Source organism: Colius striatus, chromosome 2, assembly GCF_028858725.1.
Source record: "Colius striatus isolate bColStr4 chromosome 2, bColStr4.1.hap1, whole genome shotgun sequence".
Classification (NCBI taxonomy): Eukaryota; Metazoa; Chordata; class Aves; order Coliiformes; family Coliidae; genus Colius; species Colius striatus.
This window is the reverse complement of record NC_084760.1, coordinates 87,275,838-87,290,715: the sequence shown is the minus strand read 5'-3', so window position 1 is coordinate 87,290,715 and position 14,878 is coordinate 87,275,838. Positions and strand designations below refer to the sequence as shown.

At 38.7% G+C, this 14,878-nt stretch overlaps 1 protein-coding gene across 1 annotated transcript in view; it reads left to right on the top strand.

Annotated features, from left to right (window-relative positions):
• KCNH1 (potassium voltage-gated channel subfamily H member 1) overlaps positions 1–14,878 on the top strand; it is a 181,514-nt gene that overhangs the window by 21,040 nt on the left and 145,596 nt on the right. Inside the window, exons 4-5 of the mRNA XM_061991377.1 lie at positions 4,746–4,874; positions 12,751–12,869. Coding sequence (XP_061847361.1) covers positions 4,746–4,874; positions 12,751–12,869 — 248 coding nt within the window. The remainder of the gene's footprint in view (positions 1–4,745; positions 4,875–12,750; positions 12,870–14,878) is intronic.

Here is a 14,878-nt window from a genome sequence, read left to right as displayed (position 1 = left end):
CCCTAATCTTCCTTTTGCTGTTGATGCATTTGAAAAACCCCTTCTTATTTTCCTTTACTTTTCTGTCCAGGTTTAATTCTAAACATGCTTCTGTCCTTTTCATTTTCACACTGCTTAACTGTTCACCTTTAGGACAATGCCTGCCTGATGACCATTTGATTGAGGCATTCTCAAGAAATGCAGAAGTTGTTTTGCTTTGAGGAAGCTTGCCTCATTCAGTAAAGGCAATGAAGATGTCTTCTGAATTGTCAAAACATTTTTTTAAATTGTGTTTATAAATTAACTTTGCTTGACTTGATGTAAAGAAAAATTATGCACTGCAGTTTTATTTAAGCAGTGTGCTTCTTTTTAGTTTAGGAAAAACAGATGACCTCTTCGGTTAAATGGTTCAAAGTATGGGGAAAGAGCATATCAAGGCGATGGTGTTGATTTTCATTAGAGCCAATTTTTGTTTGACAGGAGGAAAAACTGTAGGAGAGGTCATCAGTGTTCTCAGGGGGAAAAGCTGGAACAGACCTTTAGTATTTCATTCACTTTAATACTATAGAGTTTCTGAAGGACTCAACCAAAGTTAAATAGCATGCTAAATGCTGCTGTTCTTGCTCAGCAAGAGCTGAACGTATGGCAAGACTTAAGAGAGGGAAGAGACAGTAGCATTTGTGTTATAGATGGGAAATTGTAAGATTTGGAGACATTTACTATGTGTTAGTTTGGAGAAGACTTGGGGCTTGAATCACAGCTCATTGCCTTGCCTTTAAGGCAACACCATGCTCAGGCCAGTGAAGACTATTAAGAGCTGCATCTGTTCATTCTGGAATTAGCTGTATAACTTTGGTACCATGAGACAGGCTGATCCTATGGCTATTACAGAAATTCCGTGTAGATTTTAATTTCTTCCCGGTTGTTCACACTGCTTCTCCTCCAGCTTTGAAGTGACAATCCCTTTTCTAGCGGGATTGATCTTGTGTGGTTAGACAAACTCTGTTTTCTTTCACTGTTGATTACAAATCTAACAGAAACCATTGTGTCTCACAAGTCTTTACTACTTTGTTTGTGCATTGTCATTGAACTTCACCAGTGAGGGAGCTTGGCAGGACTGAACAGATAATGTAAATGCAAGTAGATGTATTGTTGGAAACACTGGTAAACAGTTTCTGTGTGGCTGTACATCAGCGGAGACTGGGGGCATATGAGGAACTTGTTTTGCTGTGAGAGCTCTGAAACATTCTGCAGTTTCACTGCCTGAAAATCCTGTAGGCTGGATCCAAAAATCACGTTTTTCATTAAAATGGCCTTGCTTGCACCTCCTGCCAGTAGTGGTTGTCTGGCAGAGCAGGGACATCCGCTTTGACACCAGAAGTATGAGGGCTGCCTGTAGGAGGTTGAAATTTGAGTTTCCGACCTGATTTATAAGTGGTTTATACTTTAAGCTTTCCTGTTTAATAGTTAAATAAACTGTGTAATGCTTAAAAAGTAAGATTCTTGTGATAATTAAACCAGTATACAGGAAAAAAGCTGAGCACAGTAACATCTTGTCTGAGCCTTTCAGTGTGTTCTCACAGTTCAGATGCCCGTTCTGCTATGAATGGTCTCCTGGTCGCAGAACACTGTGGAAAGCCCATGTAACCCAGCACTGTGAGCACTCACTTAATGATGGTATTTTTATATGTACTTGTCTCTTATTCACAAAAGAAACTGACAAGATAGTGGGGAACACACTGCAGAGTAAAATGCTGAATAGTGTTGGATATTCAGATACACAGCCTGGCAAAAATTATTTCTAATATAAATAGAAATATACGCTGTGTTACTGTGTAGATCTGAAACTGGGAGATGTTTTTCACAGACCACATGTGCCTTCTTGATTTTACATTTTGCCCTGGAAATGTACCCCATTTGTGGCACCTTGGAAAGGTACCCTGTTCATGGTATTCTGGAAATTATAAGGATACCTAAATGGTGACAGTCATCAAAAACACCTACTTTTAACAGTCAAGGATATCTGATTCTTTCTCGTTGCCTCTGGGGCGCATTAATAAGATTTACATTTGGTTGTAGATAAAACAATGTTTTGTTTTCCTTTTTACTATAAATAATGCAGCACTGGAGGGGAAGTCAAGGGAGTCAGAAAGTAAGAGCGCTGCTGATGTAAGCTACTTGCCCTGCAGCAGTCTTCTACAGGTTATCAGGGAAAAATCTTTCCTCTTGCTGCATTCAGAACATCTTGCAACAACATACCATACTGTAGTCATAGAGAAGGTGACAGCATGCTCCTAAGAAATAGCTCAAATGAGAGAGTGAATTGCATCCTTTCTGTTTCTGTGATGTGTACAGCATCTTCAAAAGCAGTTTTTATAGCTATGAGAGGCAGAGATGAAACTGAGTATGTAATTCAGCCTCAATCGTATGAAGGTTGATATTATGAGTAGCCCTTAGCAGAATGACTGTAGCTTGAAGTAGAAAAACAGTACAGAGTAGTTTGGGGAAGGGTTAAAAAAAGTTTCCTAATCAAAAAATGCATGTATATGGAGACTATAAATCAAAGCTATAGATGGAGACTAACTGGCTAACTAAAAAATTGCAGTCTTAGTGAAGGGTATTGAAGTGGGTAAAATAAAAAGCAGTCACCAAGGAGTCTATGTAAAAGTAAGGTACAGATTTGGTCAACCTTAGAATAGTTAATGTGTGAAGATGGGGAAAAAACAAGTAGGCAAGGAGAGATGGAGATAGGCAGTTTTATGAGCTCCTTAGAAAGGGTAGTGTAAAGAATGTTACTCTTGAAAATTGCTGTTGGCTGCTTTGTGACAGTGTCTTCTAAGCTCATTATCAAGTTAGTGATGATTTTACTGGCACAGTTACTTTTCATTTGCATTTAACATTTCTGTTTGTTCATACTTTATTGGAAGGGATTGTTCAGGAATGCTAAGTCTTAAAAAAAAAAAAATTAAAAATTGACCCCTGAATACTTTCTGCCATGCAGACATGCTTCAGAAATGACCATCAGTGATTCCATCTGGATTTCTCTGCTTTTTGAGCAGAGGCCTCCATGCATCATATACCCTGCTGTTTATAGAGATGGCTGTACATATGGCACAGAATCTCAGCCAGGGTTTGAAACTGCTTGTGCTATGCATGCACAGTGGGAGCCTTAGGAATTGAACTTCAGTTATGGAAGTTGTCCATGGGTCTTGGAGATGCCTTGGCTTTTTGTGGCCAGAAAAAACTGCCAAGCACAGAGGCCAGGAAACAGCCAGGTGAGGCCCTGGTTGCAACAACCTCTGTTGTTGGAAAACATAGTTGGAATAAAAGCTGCCTTTGGTTGCTTTGCAGAACAGAAATCTGTGAGCTACCTGAGGCTTCCTTATGACTCTTTGACAGTCAGAAAGCACAAGTGGTTCTCGTTGTAACCAAATACTGCATGAAATATACCACGTATAATATATTAAAGCCTGAATCCTCTCTTTTTTTCTTACTTCTTATGCCTGCAAAAGCAATGATGGGTGTTTTCATCATCATCATTGAGGGTGTGGAGACAGTCTGAAAACTCATACACAAGTTCCCTGAAGGCCCAGGCTTGGTGACTCTGGAGTATCCTAATTGCCATGCACCTTACAGTTGGAGGAGTCATCTTTTTAAGCAGACTGCAAAATGGTGTATTTAAGGAAGCCATGTTACGACATACAGGAGCCAACTGCTTTGTTCTGAGCCTTCTTGTTCTCGGATTATACTCAAATATCACTAAAATTGGTGTGGTGATTCCTGTGAAATGAGAGTGTTAGATACTATCTTGTTACACAGAACTTCCCTGCTATCACTGGGGTCTTTTCAGCAGCCTCAGCAGAACTGCCAGAAATATAGAAAGGCAGGACTGAGTGACAGTTTCTGTCCTCAAGGTGATCTGTGTAGATAGATGTCAAGGACAATTGACAGCAAGATCTGAAGGATTGTTTTCTGGGATCATCTTTTCCTTTGATGTGCAGGCTCTAAACTCTCAAGCAGTTTTCATTAGTAGTTCTACTGCTGTAGTTAGAAGAGTACATTTTTATGCAGTACAACTTCCATTCACAGCCCGTGGTCTGGTCCTCATGGCTTGTCCTCTTTTGAATTTGGTAGAGTCTTGCTTCATGCTAGAATGATTGAGAGCAGGCTCAGGACAAAGCAAACCGAAAGGCATCTTGCAAAAGAATTCCATTGTATGGGAGGATTTTCAGACTTGACCATTGCTCCTAGAGCCTGGCTCTTGAAACTGGCTTAGGCTGATGTAGTTATTAGCAGGGGATGGTGCTCCTGTTTACAGGAAAGTATAAGGTCAACTGAACTGCCCTTGCTCTTGAGTTGAGGCTCTGTATTATTGACATGGTCTAGGCACAGTTGGCCTGTTCTCAAGTTGTGCACAGAACCAGCAAGACTCTGTTGCATGAACCCTTTTTGTGCAAACATGGGACTCTTTCCAGAGACATCACAAAGCACTTCATAAGTTCAAGTGTTCACTTTGTAGATGAAGTCCAGAAATAGTGAGAGATTCCTGAAGATTAAAAAGCTGATCAAAGACAGAGGAAAGAACTCAATTAATGCTCTTGTCAGATGCTTTGTCATTTTTCCTAAAACAGGTGTTTACAAAACTCCCAGCACTAAAGTGGCATTTACAGATGGCATATTTTGAAGTGTAAACATCTAAACTTAAGTGTGTAAACATTTGCTCTTCTGCTTTCCATTGACCATCTTTTTGATATGTTTGTTTCCAGGAACACCTGTCTGGTTCTTTGTGAAAATTGCTCCAATTCGGAATGAGCAGGACAAAGTGGTTTTATTTCTTTGCACTTTCAATGACATAACGGCTTTCAAGCAGCCCATTGAGGATGATTCATGTAAAGGTTTGTCTTTTTCACAGTTATCTATTTATGCTGCTTCTGTTTGTTTGCCATGGTCTTGAAAGAGATGAAGTCCTTTAAATACCAAACCCAAGGAAAGAGATGTTAAAATAGCTTGTAGCTATGTCATGGAGGACAGCATTTGTGCAAGGAATGGTGAATGGGCTCTGGCCTACACTGTAAAGGGTCATTGCTGGTGAAACCCCCAAGTGCTTCAGGAAGCAGAGTTTACTTACAAAATAGATGCTGCTCTTCCTTTTAAATTCCTTATTAATTTACACTCCAACAGAGCTTTCGAGGGATCACAATGTTGCTAAACATCCTCTTTGATGTCAGAAGGGACTGTCTTGGATCCTGCAAAATTGTGTGTGATACTTTGTGCAAAAGCTGAGGAATTAACTCTGTCTGAGTCTGGAAAAGATTGGAATAATTTCATTCTGCCTGGTTTGATGTTACTCACTGTTATTATGAGATTCTTTATATTTAAGTTCTGGACTAGTTTCCTTTAACATATGTGAGAGATTCATGTCATTTGGGTTGAATCGGATTTAGGCTGTCCTGGTGAGCGAAGGGTCATTTCTGTGTTTTACTGTTAACCCTTTGCTGGCTTACACCTGGAAAGCTGGAAGCAAACTGAACTGTGACAGCAGCATAAACTTGCACCTGGCTTCAAATCCTGTCAGAAATAGACCTTTTGTACCCATATGGAGAATTACAGAGACTTGCATCCTCTGGGATAAAAAAGGACGTAAGTTCTTCTGTTGTTTGCAATTTTCTAGTATTTAATAATATTTGCAGTATTAAATTAAACAGGAAACTTACTGTGAAGGTGAACTGATTTACATTTATGCTCAAAATGTTATTCTTCAAAAAAATAGTTTCTCAAAGTGGAAACACCTGTTACCATGAAAAAGGAAGCACAGCCTTGACAAACATACCATTTTCCAGGACATGTGGGGTTTTTTTTCTCTAATAAAACCAAAACCATGTATCTTGTCAGAAAAGTTGGGTCTACAATATTTTTCCTTGCCTAGTGGTCTTCACTGTATCCTGATGAGGATTGAGAGTGAAGATAAATCTGTGACACAGTAAAGCTGGCTCTCATTTATTTGCTGTGACTGAAGACATTTGCTTCATTTAGTCAGTTGATAGGAGGACTTTCAGTCAAGAGTGGTAGCTCTGTCTTTTCTCTTTGCTTTCATGAAGATTCTTAATGGAAAAGTGGTATGCACTCTTGTGAAAAGCTTGTCCTTCTCTTTGAACACAAGGAAACACAGTAACACTTTCTTTGTTTTCAAGAGATGCTGAATGTTGAATGAAGGGAATGCTATTACTTTTTTTTTAAATCTCCTTTGGATCTTGAAATCAACCTGTTCTTCTGTTGATCACGGTAGTTCTGAGCAATTCCATATCTAAAAAAATATAAGCCCTAAACCTATGTAGAAGTGCACCAACTTGCAGAGGAGTTAAGATGAGAAAAGTTTCTTAATCTGGCCTATGAAAACTAAGCGACTAACAAAAGTTGCAGGTAGAGAACTGGTTCTGTTATTTAGGGGCCACTGGTTCACAGCTCTGTACTCCTTCCCTGAGTGCTGTGACTTTAGGTACAGAAGGGTTTGTACACTAGATAAGTCTTCCAAATATTGTTTCTGCATCTCCTCAAATTAATTAAGTTGTGCTAGTTTTCTGCTGCTAAGGAGTTCCATTTTTGGACAAATCAAACATGATATAAATGAAGCTGCATATTCTGTTCTAATCCTTAATTTATCCCTTCTTTCTTTATTTTATATGTTACTTGCTGTAGGTTAGCTTTGAAATTTTGTTGCATGTGTCTCAGGAAGTGATACTGTATCTGTCACTTGATGACTAGATGGGAAATTTCTTGGAAAAGAAGAGCTGGTTTATCAAACAATTAAAGAATTTTTAGGTGCATGACCATGTCTTTAATATTAGATCTCATAGTGCAAATGTACACTGTGAGGGGGGGGAAAAAGGCAGGTATGGAGTGTCAGATAATTGTAGTGGGCTCTAGGATTCATCGGTTAAAAACATTTTTAGGAGATCTATAAAAAGTTAAACTATATTAGCTAAGAATCATTGCTTTTACAGACCTGAGCTCTAAAGAGGGCATATTCTTTGCACCATGTTCAACATTACATAGGAATTTTGTAGCACGCTTTTGAAGGATAACAATTTTCCTAGGAGTGCTTCTCATGTTCTAAACCCAAAGGAACTCCCAATCTGAAAACTTAAAACTGTGAATTTAGAGCCCAATTGTTCCATTAAAACAACTGAAAACTTATAGCTAAATCAATTATTTTTCCTTCTTTCATCTTCAATCAACTTTTATGAACTACTTTTCTTTTACTGTATTTATACGGGAAATCAGTTTCCTGTGTGTATGACCACTTAATGTGTAATAAGCTGCCTGCAAATACAGATATTTTTTAACATATGTGCTATTTGCTTAATTGCAGAATGACATTTAAGTGATATTTAATTATTTCAGACTCAATGCCTGTATGTCTATGTGGAAAAAAACTGTTATGTAGTACAAGAACATCATCATTTTAAAGAGCAACTAATCTGTCAGCCTAAACCTACTTAGCTGTGGTATATCCCAGTTTTCTATCACCTGCTGGTGATTTCGAGCACAGTTATTCAGCTACAAATGGCGTAGTGATCCTTGAGTGAAAAGTGCAGAGCTCTAATGACAGGTGTTTGATGTGTACACAAAAATGAAGCATCACCTTTTATCTGAAGGTGACTCAGAGTGATAGATGGTCTTAGTATCCTTTTCCAATTTTAATGGTTTTTGATCAATAACATCAGACATAAGAACAGATGAACCAGAAAAGTCATGTAAAAAGTAGACTTCTAATTGTAGCCTTTGTTAATTGACTCAGATAATTTAGAAGATATTTTTTATGACTGCCATAGAAGTTAAGTAATTTGCGTTTAAATGCAACAGCTTTAAAAATAGCACATTCTAAATAAACCAACTTAAAAATAGTGTCAGTGATGTTAATGATATAATATTTTTAGACAGCCTCTTTCCACTCTTTCCAATATGCCTGCCCCTTTAAAAAAAACAGGAAAAAAATAGTTTACTTGAATGGAAGTAGGCAAAATCAAACTATAGCATAGCTAAATTTGGCGTGTGAAGTGATAGGTCACCTTCTTAACTGAGTTTTAGAGTATGTGCTATATTTGGAATTCATGCATTTTTTTCCTGTCTGTCTTTTTTGGTTTGAGATCTAACACACCAAGTATGAGATGTTTGAGAAAAGTGTATGAAGTAGAATGCATCACTTCATGAAAACAGTAATTTGTGCAGACAAATACAATCTATGCCTGCACTCTGAGTAGCTAGTAATAAGTTTACCTGAAAATGTTTTCCATTTGTGCTGCTTTATAAAAGTTTGAAAATTATGCTTGGGATATTGCTTTTGGTACTTTGTTTTTATACAAAAAGATGATAAAATTCAACATCACTGAATCATATAGGAGGATTGTTGTTAGCCTCCGAGCTATTGTAACCTCCTGTGCTTTGCAACAATCATCAGTTATCATCTCCTCTGCAGAAGAAGCTTTTTTTCATTTAGCAACTAAGCTGTCCTTTGCATCACAAGCAGGGCTACACACAAAAAAATATTTTGACTACCTCCTTCATCTTAATTCAGGGAAAATGCCAAGTGTTTCCTTTTTGTTTCTGTGATTTTTTTGTTGCTGTCTAATTTTTGTTCTGTTTTTAAAGATGTTTTTATAGGAGCAGAGCCAGTGTTTGAAATATTTTGATTAAGTTATATTCAACTTTCTTCTAGATTTAAGAAATGTTTTCTTAAAAAAGGAAACAAATGAAAGGGAAGTGGTGAGCACATTAAAAAAATTCTGGTACGCATTCCCAGTCCAGATGGAAAAATAAGACAGTTTTAGTCCTGAAGTTCCAAAGGGAAGGAGCATTAAGACTGCAAAGAGGCACAAAAGAGGCACAATGGATGTAAGCAAAAATCTTTGATGTGCAAGAAAACAACAGTGGTTTGAGTGGTGGCAAGAACTGCTAGAATCCTGATTTACTTTTATTTACACAGTTCTGTGTGACCTGTGACCAAATAAGCCTATTCTCTAGCAGACAATGGCTCCTTGTTTTAATGCTAGAAATTGCCTAAGTCATGGATCAGCAACTTGATAACAAACTTTATGTAATTACCATGATTCCAAATGTTTGAATTTACAAGTCATCATGATTGAACCCAGGAGGAGGTAGGTAAATAATAAATGTTTTTGTACAGTGAGTATCAACAGATCGTGCTCACCTCAAAATACAGAAAATTCATCACTTCACCTTAAGAGCATTGTTACTTGAAGCTTCATCCCTTAGATAAGTTTTGATGAGTTAAACATGACATCACAAAGACGTATTTACGTGCCATGTTTCCCTATGAAACACAGCCCAAAGGACAGCTTTTGTCCCTTATGTAGGCATCTTGTCTTTTTGCGTTTTTTCCAGAAGCATTTTTATTGAACTTTTTGCAATGAAATGGTGGAAAACTGAAAGTGCATCATGCAATGAGGATGGCTGAAATCAGTACTGTTAATCTTGAAGGATGTTGTACTGCTATCTCATTGCTTTGTCCCTGCATGATGTTTTTTATGGAACTGAAAAAGGAGACCAAACAATGGTAAAAATGGGTTAGAATCAAAGACAGACACAAGCAAGCAAAACTATGGGGCCATCATTGAGTTTTATGTTTGGTTCCTGAATTCCAAACTGTCTTCTCTGCTATGTGAACTCTTGTCTGTTTGAGGAATACATACACCTATATGAGAATCATGAAGTTGCATTAGATTTCAATTTCATATTTTCTCTATTTCTTGAGGAGAAGAATGGATGCAGCTAGGGATATAGCAGCTGCTTGTGTTGAAAGAATTCTTAATCCTTGTAATCTGGTCCTCCTCTCCTCACAGGAATAACATCAATATATTCTTACACCACGCTGAAACCTAGTTTCTTGTCTTGGAAAGCTCCGTCTGTTTCCTATAATCAGCTCCACAACCCTTAGAATTTAATGTTTATGTTCTCTCCTGCGGATTAAGTCTATTATTTGACCTGTATTCAGTGGAAAAATATCTGACTTGCCTTAGGCTGTGTCTGTCTTTAGGTTTCTGGAAGAAAAATTATGATAAATTCAACAGATACTGCTATCTCTTCAAGCAATATGGGAAAAGTTTTCATTCAAACGGATTAATACTTGACCTTCTTTTGCACTTTCATTTTGTTTTTCCTATGCCACAATCTGCAGGTCTACTGTAATTATACTTTGAAGTGCCCACATTTTTATCCTCCTTTCACACACACAAAAAAGCAATATAAGGAGGAGATTGTGTCCTAAAGATGATTCATGCACCTGGAACGTTTGTACAGTGATTCAGTGCCTGGTTTTAGGCATATCACACAGTGACATGTGCAACTCCAACTCTCCCAATGTATGGAAAGGCTTTGCATATGTACTGCCAGCCTGACACTTTCAGATCAGCCCTGGTTCAGAAAGTCAAGCTAAAAAGCTCGCATCTTGGCAGTCTCCTGCCTCTTACAGTTGTATTGTTTCCAGATCAGAGTTTGGAGTGTATGGGGAGAGATCTAATGATCATGGGAACATTCACATACCTTTTAGGCACCCACAAATGAGATTTGCAACACATAAAGCAGGGGAGGTGCTTACAGGGGCTGCTGAGGACAGGGAAATGGGTTAAACTGTGCTTTTTGAAAGGAGATGGCTCTTGGGAAGAGGTAGTTGGAGTTGGTGGAGTTGGCCACAACTCATGCCATAGAGATGTCTGGCAGTGCTTTTGTGCAAGAAAGCTCAGATGAGGTGCTTCCCTTTCCTCCTCTCTCTGTGTCTGAATAGCCCAATTCTTAGAAAACTCGATGGCAGGAAGAAAAAACATACTGAAAGTTTGTCCTCAGGTTCTGGGCCTAAATTTGAATCTTCCAGGAAAATGCCTTACCCATCAGTCCGTTTTGAGTTATTACTAACCTGTTTGAGGCCGGGCCGCCGTTTGCCAGCGAGCCCTGTTCGGCTGCCGGCTGCGCGGCCGCCGCTTCAGCACCACGGGCAGCACCACGGCCGGCCGTCTCTGCTGTGCTTGCGCCAGGATCAGCGCCCGCTCCCGCTGCGCCGGGCCCCCGGGCTGGGAGCGGCGCTGGAAACGCGAATGCTGGCGACGTTCTGGCACAAAACCCCCTCGAGCCTCCTCGAGGAGGAGAAATTTATGTCGCTGAAAATCCGCCAGTGCTCACAGTCTTCTTCTATGGTCTTGTAAAACGGGAAGAAAACATAGTGCTGGCATGTAAGTTCTGCAAGAGCAAATGTTTAGGTTGGTGTCAGTTACTTTAGCTGCGTTGGCTTTGCGAAGGCTAGTTGGATTTATATCAGCAGAATATGAGTTATGAATGGTTTCCCCCATCTGATCCATTCTTTTCACCTCTACTGGCTTTACTCTGAGAGCCATAAGGCCTCTAACCTTCTCTTATCTTAGGTGGTTTTCTTCATGTACAGTAGAGAAAGAATACTCTTTATAAAGGTACTAGGAATAGTCTTAATAAATAATATATTTTTCATATAATCTTTATATTGTATATTTTATCTTAAAACCTCAAAACAAACCCTCAAACCCACCAAAACCCATCACCTTCCATGGAAATGTGTTGTGAGAAATTAAATGCCTTGGGTCAGGTTTATAATAAATATAAACTGACTTCACTTGAGGTTCTGTGATGTTGATTAATGTATCTGAGAAATAGTCCTCTAGTATAGAAGCTTGTCTTATATGGGTTTATCAGGAAAGATCTGTCATGGATCACTTGCAGACTAAACTTCAGGCTGGTCTTTAAAAGCAGTCGCTGCTAGTAGTATCATTTATCTTGGTGATGAAATCATAATGTGGAGGTAACTTTTTCCAGAACCAGGTTCTCATGAAGAACTGCATCTGCAAACTGCTGAGCATCCTCAGCTGGAGTAGGAGGTGAGACTGCTCAACAGCTCCCAGGTGGTGCTAGCATTTTTCAAGATTGGGACTAAATGCACTGATACATTCCTTTCAGAGTACCAAAAATACCCGGTTGAATACTCTGACTAACTTTCTGTTCTGGCAAAGTACTGCTCATAAAGGTTACAGCTGTAACTATCTCTTGTGACTGTCCTTCAAGGTCTTCTATTTTGAGAGTTATTTGAAATTACTGTAAAAATGCTCTGAATTAAAATTCAGTGTATGACTTCTCTGCCAGAAGCTGCTAAATATTATATTACAGTTTGAGAAAATATATTTGTAAATTTCCCCTTTTTGTTTAGAGAGGATAAAATGAATGATCTTGTTTTGCTTTGTCCGCTCTGCTTTTTATTATCTTATGTATATTTGTCTGCTTATGCTAGATCTATGCTTGAAACATTTGAGGCCAGATTTACTTCTGTTACAGTCAACTGTAATTTTCATTGTGCGTGATTCTAATCTTACATCTTGATTACTCTGGAGTGTCTTCTGCAATGCTATGAGATGCAAATCTGGCCATTGGATTTAATAAAAGATTATTGTAAAGTGGACGCTTCTTCTTACAAAAGATGTTCATGCAACAGTTCATGTAACGACACTTGGAGAGCTATTGAATACAAAGTCACTGCAGTCATTAATTTTATTACTTTACCACCCTGCCTTGCTTTTATCTGGTACTTGGTTACATTATACTCCCTTGTGGTCAGTGTTAAAGCAGCTTGCTCTGTCCTAACTTAAATTTTTTTTTGGAGGGGTGGGAGGCTTATGAGAGTTATGTAGCACACCTGCAGCTTTTAGTAATGTGTATAATTTTGCATGTTTTCTCGAGGTTGGGGAAAGTTTGCTCGCTTGACCCGTGCCCTGACAAGCAGCCGAGGCGTGCTGCAGCAGCTTGCTCCGAGTGTGCAGAAAGGAGAGAATGTTCACAAGCATTCACGACTTGCTGAGGTAACATTTTCTTTCCCTGAGAGACCATAAAGAAATGTTTTTAGCCTTTGTGGGTATGTTGTCTCTGTGTGAGCCAAGCACTGTCTGTCCTCCTTGCCCTGGGAGCCTGGTGGCAGGCATGGGACCTCAGAATATGGCACATGTGCCATGAAATATGTCCCGTGACAGTGGGATGGAAACACATGTCCAAAAGACTTCATATAACCTAATTGCAATGTTGTGTTCCCTATCTCAGCAAAGTCTTTTAATGGCATTAATATTGAAGTAATACTTTCTTGCTTAGTTTCTGTTCCTCTGACAATCTCGGTGTTAGTAAGATCTTGGGCTATTCACTTATGTAAAATTGAGGTGGGAAAAACTCAGGCTAGTACAAAAGGAAATTCTGGAGAATCCTTGACATGATTGTTATCTGCATTCATTTATGCCTAGTTGTTTTTTAGTGGAATCCCAATCCTGCTTTACAAACTGGTTAAAATGTGTGTTTGGGTTACTGGTTTTATGAATGGAAAAGCTGTAAGATGTCATAAGCAACACTACATACAGATGAGGAAAATGAAACCTTGTGTTTTGAGGGAAGCTCCAGGTAGAGAAGGCTCCTTGACAATACTTAGGATTCTAGAGCCTTTTGCCATGAGAAGAGACTGTCTCAGGTTTCCTGGAACAGGCTTCTGGGCCAGTCACATGATCTCTCTGGATAAAAACAGCTTAGGGAAAGTCTTGATAGGGTGTTAATGACACCATGGCCAATATGGCATGACATTCCTATTTCACCTATTACTGTGAATACCGTATTGACATGTCTTGTCAATAATTCTCAATCTTCCTGTGTAGCTAGAGGTCTAAGCTGTTGATGAGTTCCATGGGGTCTCCACATAGCCAATATTTGATTAATTTTGCCCTGTATACATCTTGGTTTCTGTGCAAAATAAGCAACTGCCCAGGCTTGTACTCTTATCACATCTGATTATGAAATTCCCATGGATTGGAACTTACCTATTCAATATTTAATACAGATGCACTCAAGAATGGAAAACTGATTTCAGTTGGAAGTACAGAAAAAACATAAATCACACTGAAGGAATACCATGTGATTATCACACTTCCACACTGGGGTTACTTTACTGCCCTGCAATTTGGAATAGTCTCCCTTGTAATCCTACTCAAGGTTTAGCATCAAATAATCCTGCTTTCTCTTTAGGTGTCAACCCTTATTTCATGCTAAAATATAAACAGCAGAATGTTAAGACAAAAGGTCTGAGGTTATTTCATTCATCTCAGTGGACTTTAGCCTCTGACTACACATTACCGAAACTTTCTGCAAGCTGATGTGCTTGACAAGTCTTTGCAAGTATTCTAACTGGCACAGCCAGTTGATTCATTACCAATAATAAAGGGCAAGTGTGCAGTTTTGATGTCTGAAATGAGTTTCTTAAATTGCTGACTGAATATTGCAGTCATTATTTTAAAAAGAACATTAGCCCCAACTGTGATGTTAGGTACCTTGTTGTATATCTGCTGTAATTCCACTTAAGTCAGTAGAACTACACTAGAGAAAAGCCGAGTGCAGATAATCATGCAGACAAGACCACTTTTCTTCCTTTGAAGACATATGGGGTGCCAGTCTTCTTATTCTGGAAAGATCTCTCAATAATACTGAGCAGGAGATCTCAAACTGTTCCCTGTTGTATTTTCAGATATTTTTTTTTCTCTTCATCTCTGCAGTAGCCTATTTGAAATCTGAAGTTGAAATTAAAATTAATCCTTTTTCTTTTCCTACTCACTATGGTGTTTCACATCAATCTTCTTTGCTCAAGAAGGCTCTTTGTTTATTAGAATATTATTTGTGGTGCTCTTAGGTCTTTAAAACTTACATTTTTGAATATCCGAGGAGCTGGTTATATCCTAGAAGTTGAGTGGGGAAAGGTTTTGCACAAATACAAACCAGGATCCTGCCACAAAAGCTTCCAGTACTTTTGTTGTTTCTGAAATATTAGTTTAAAATAGGTGTT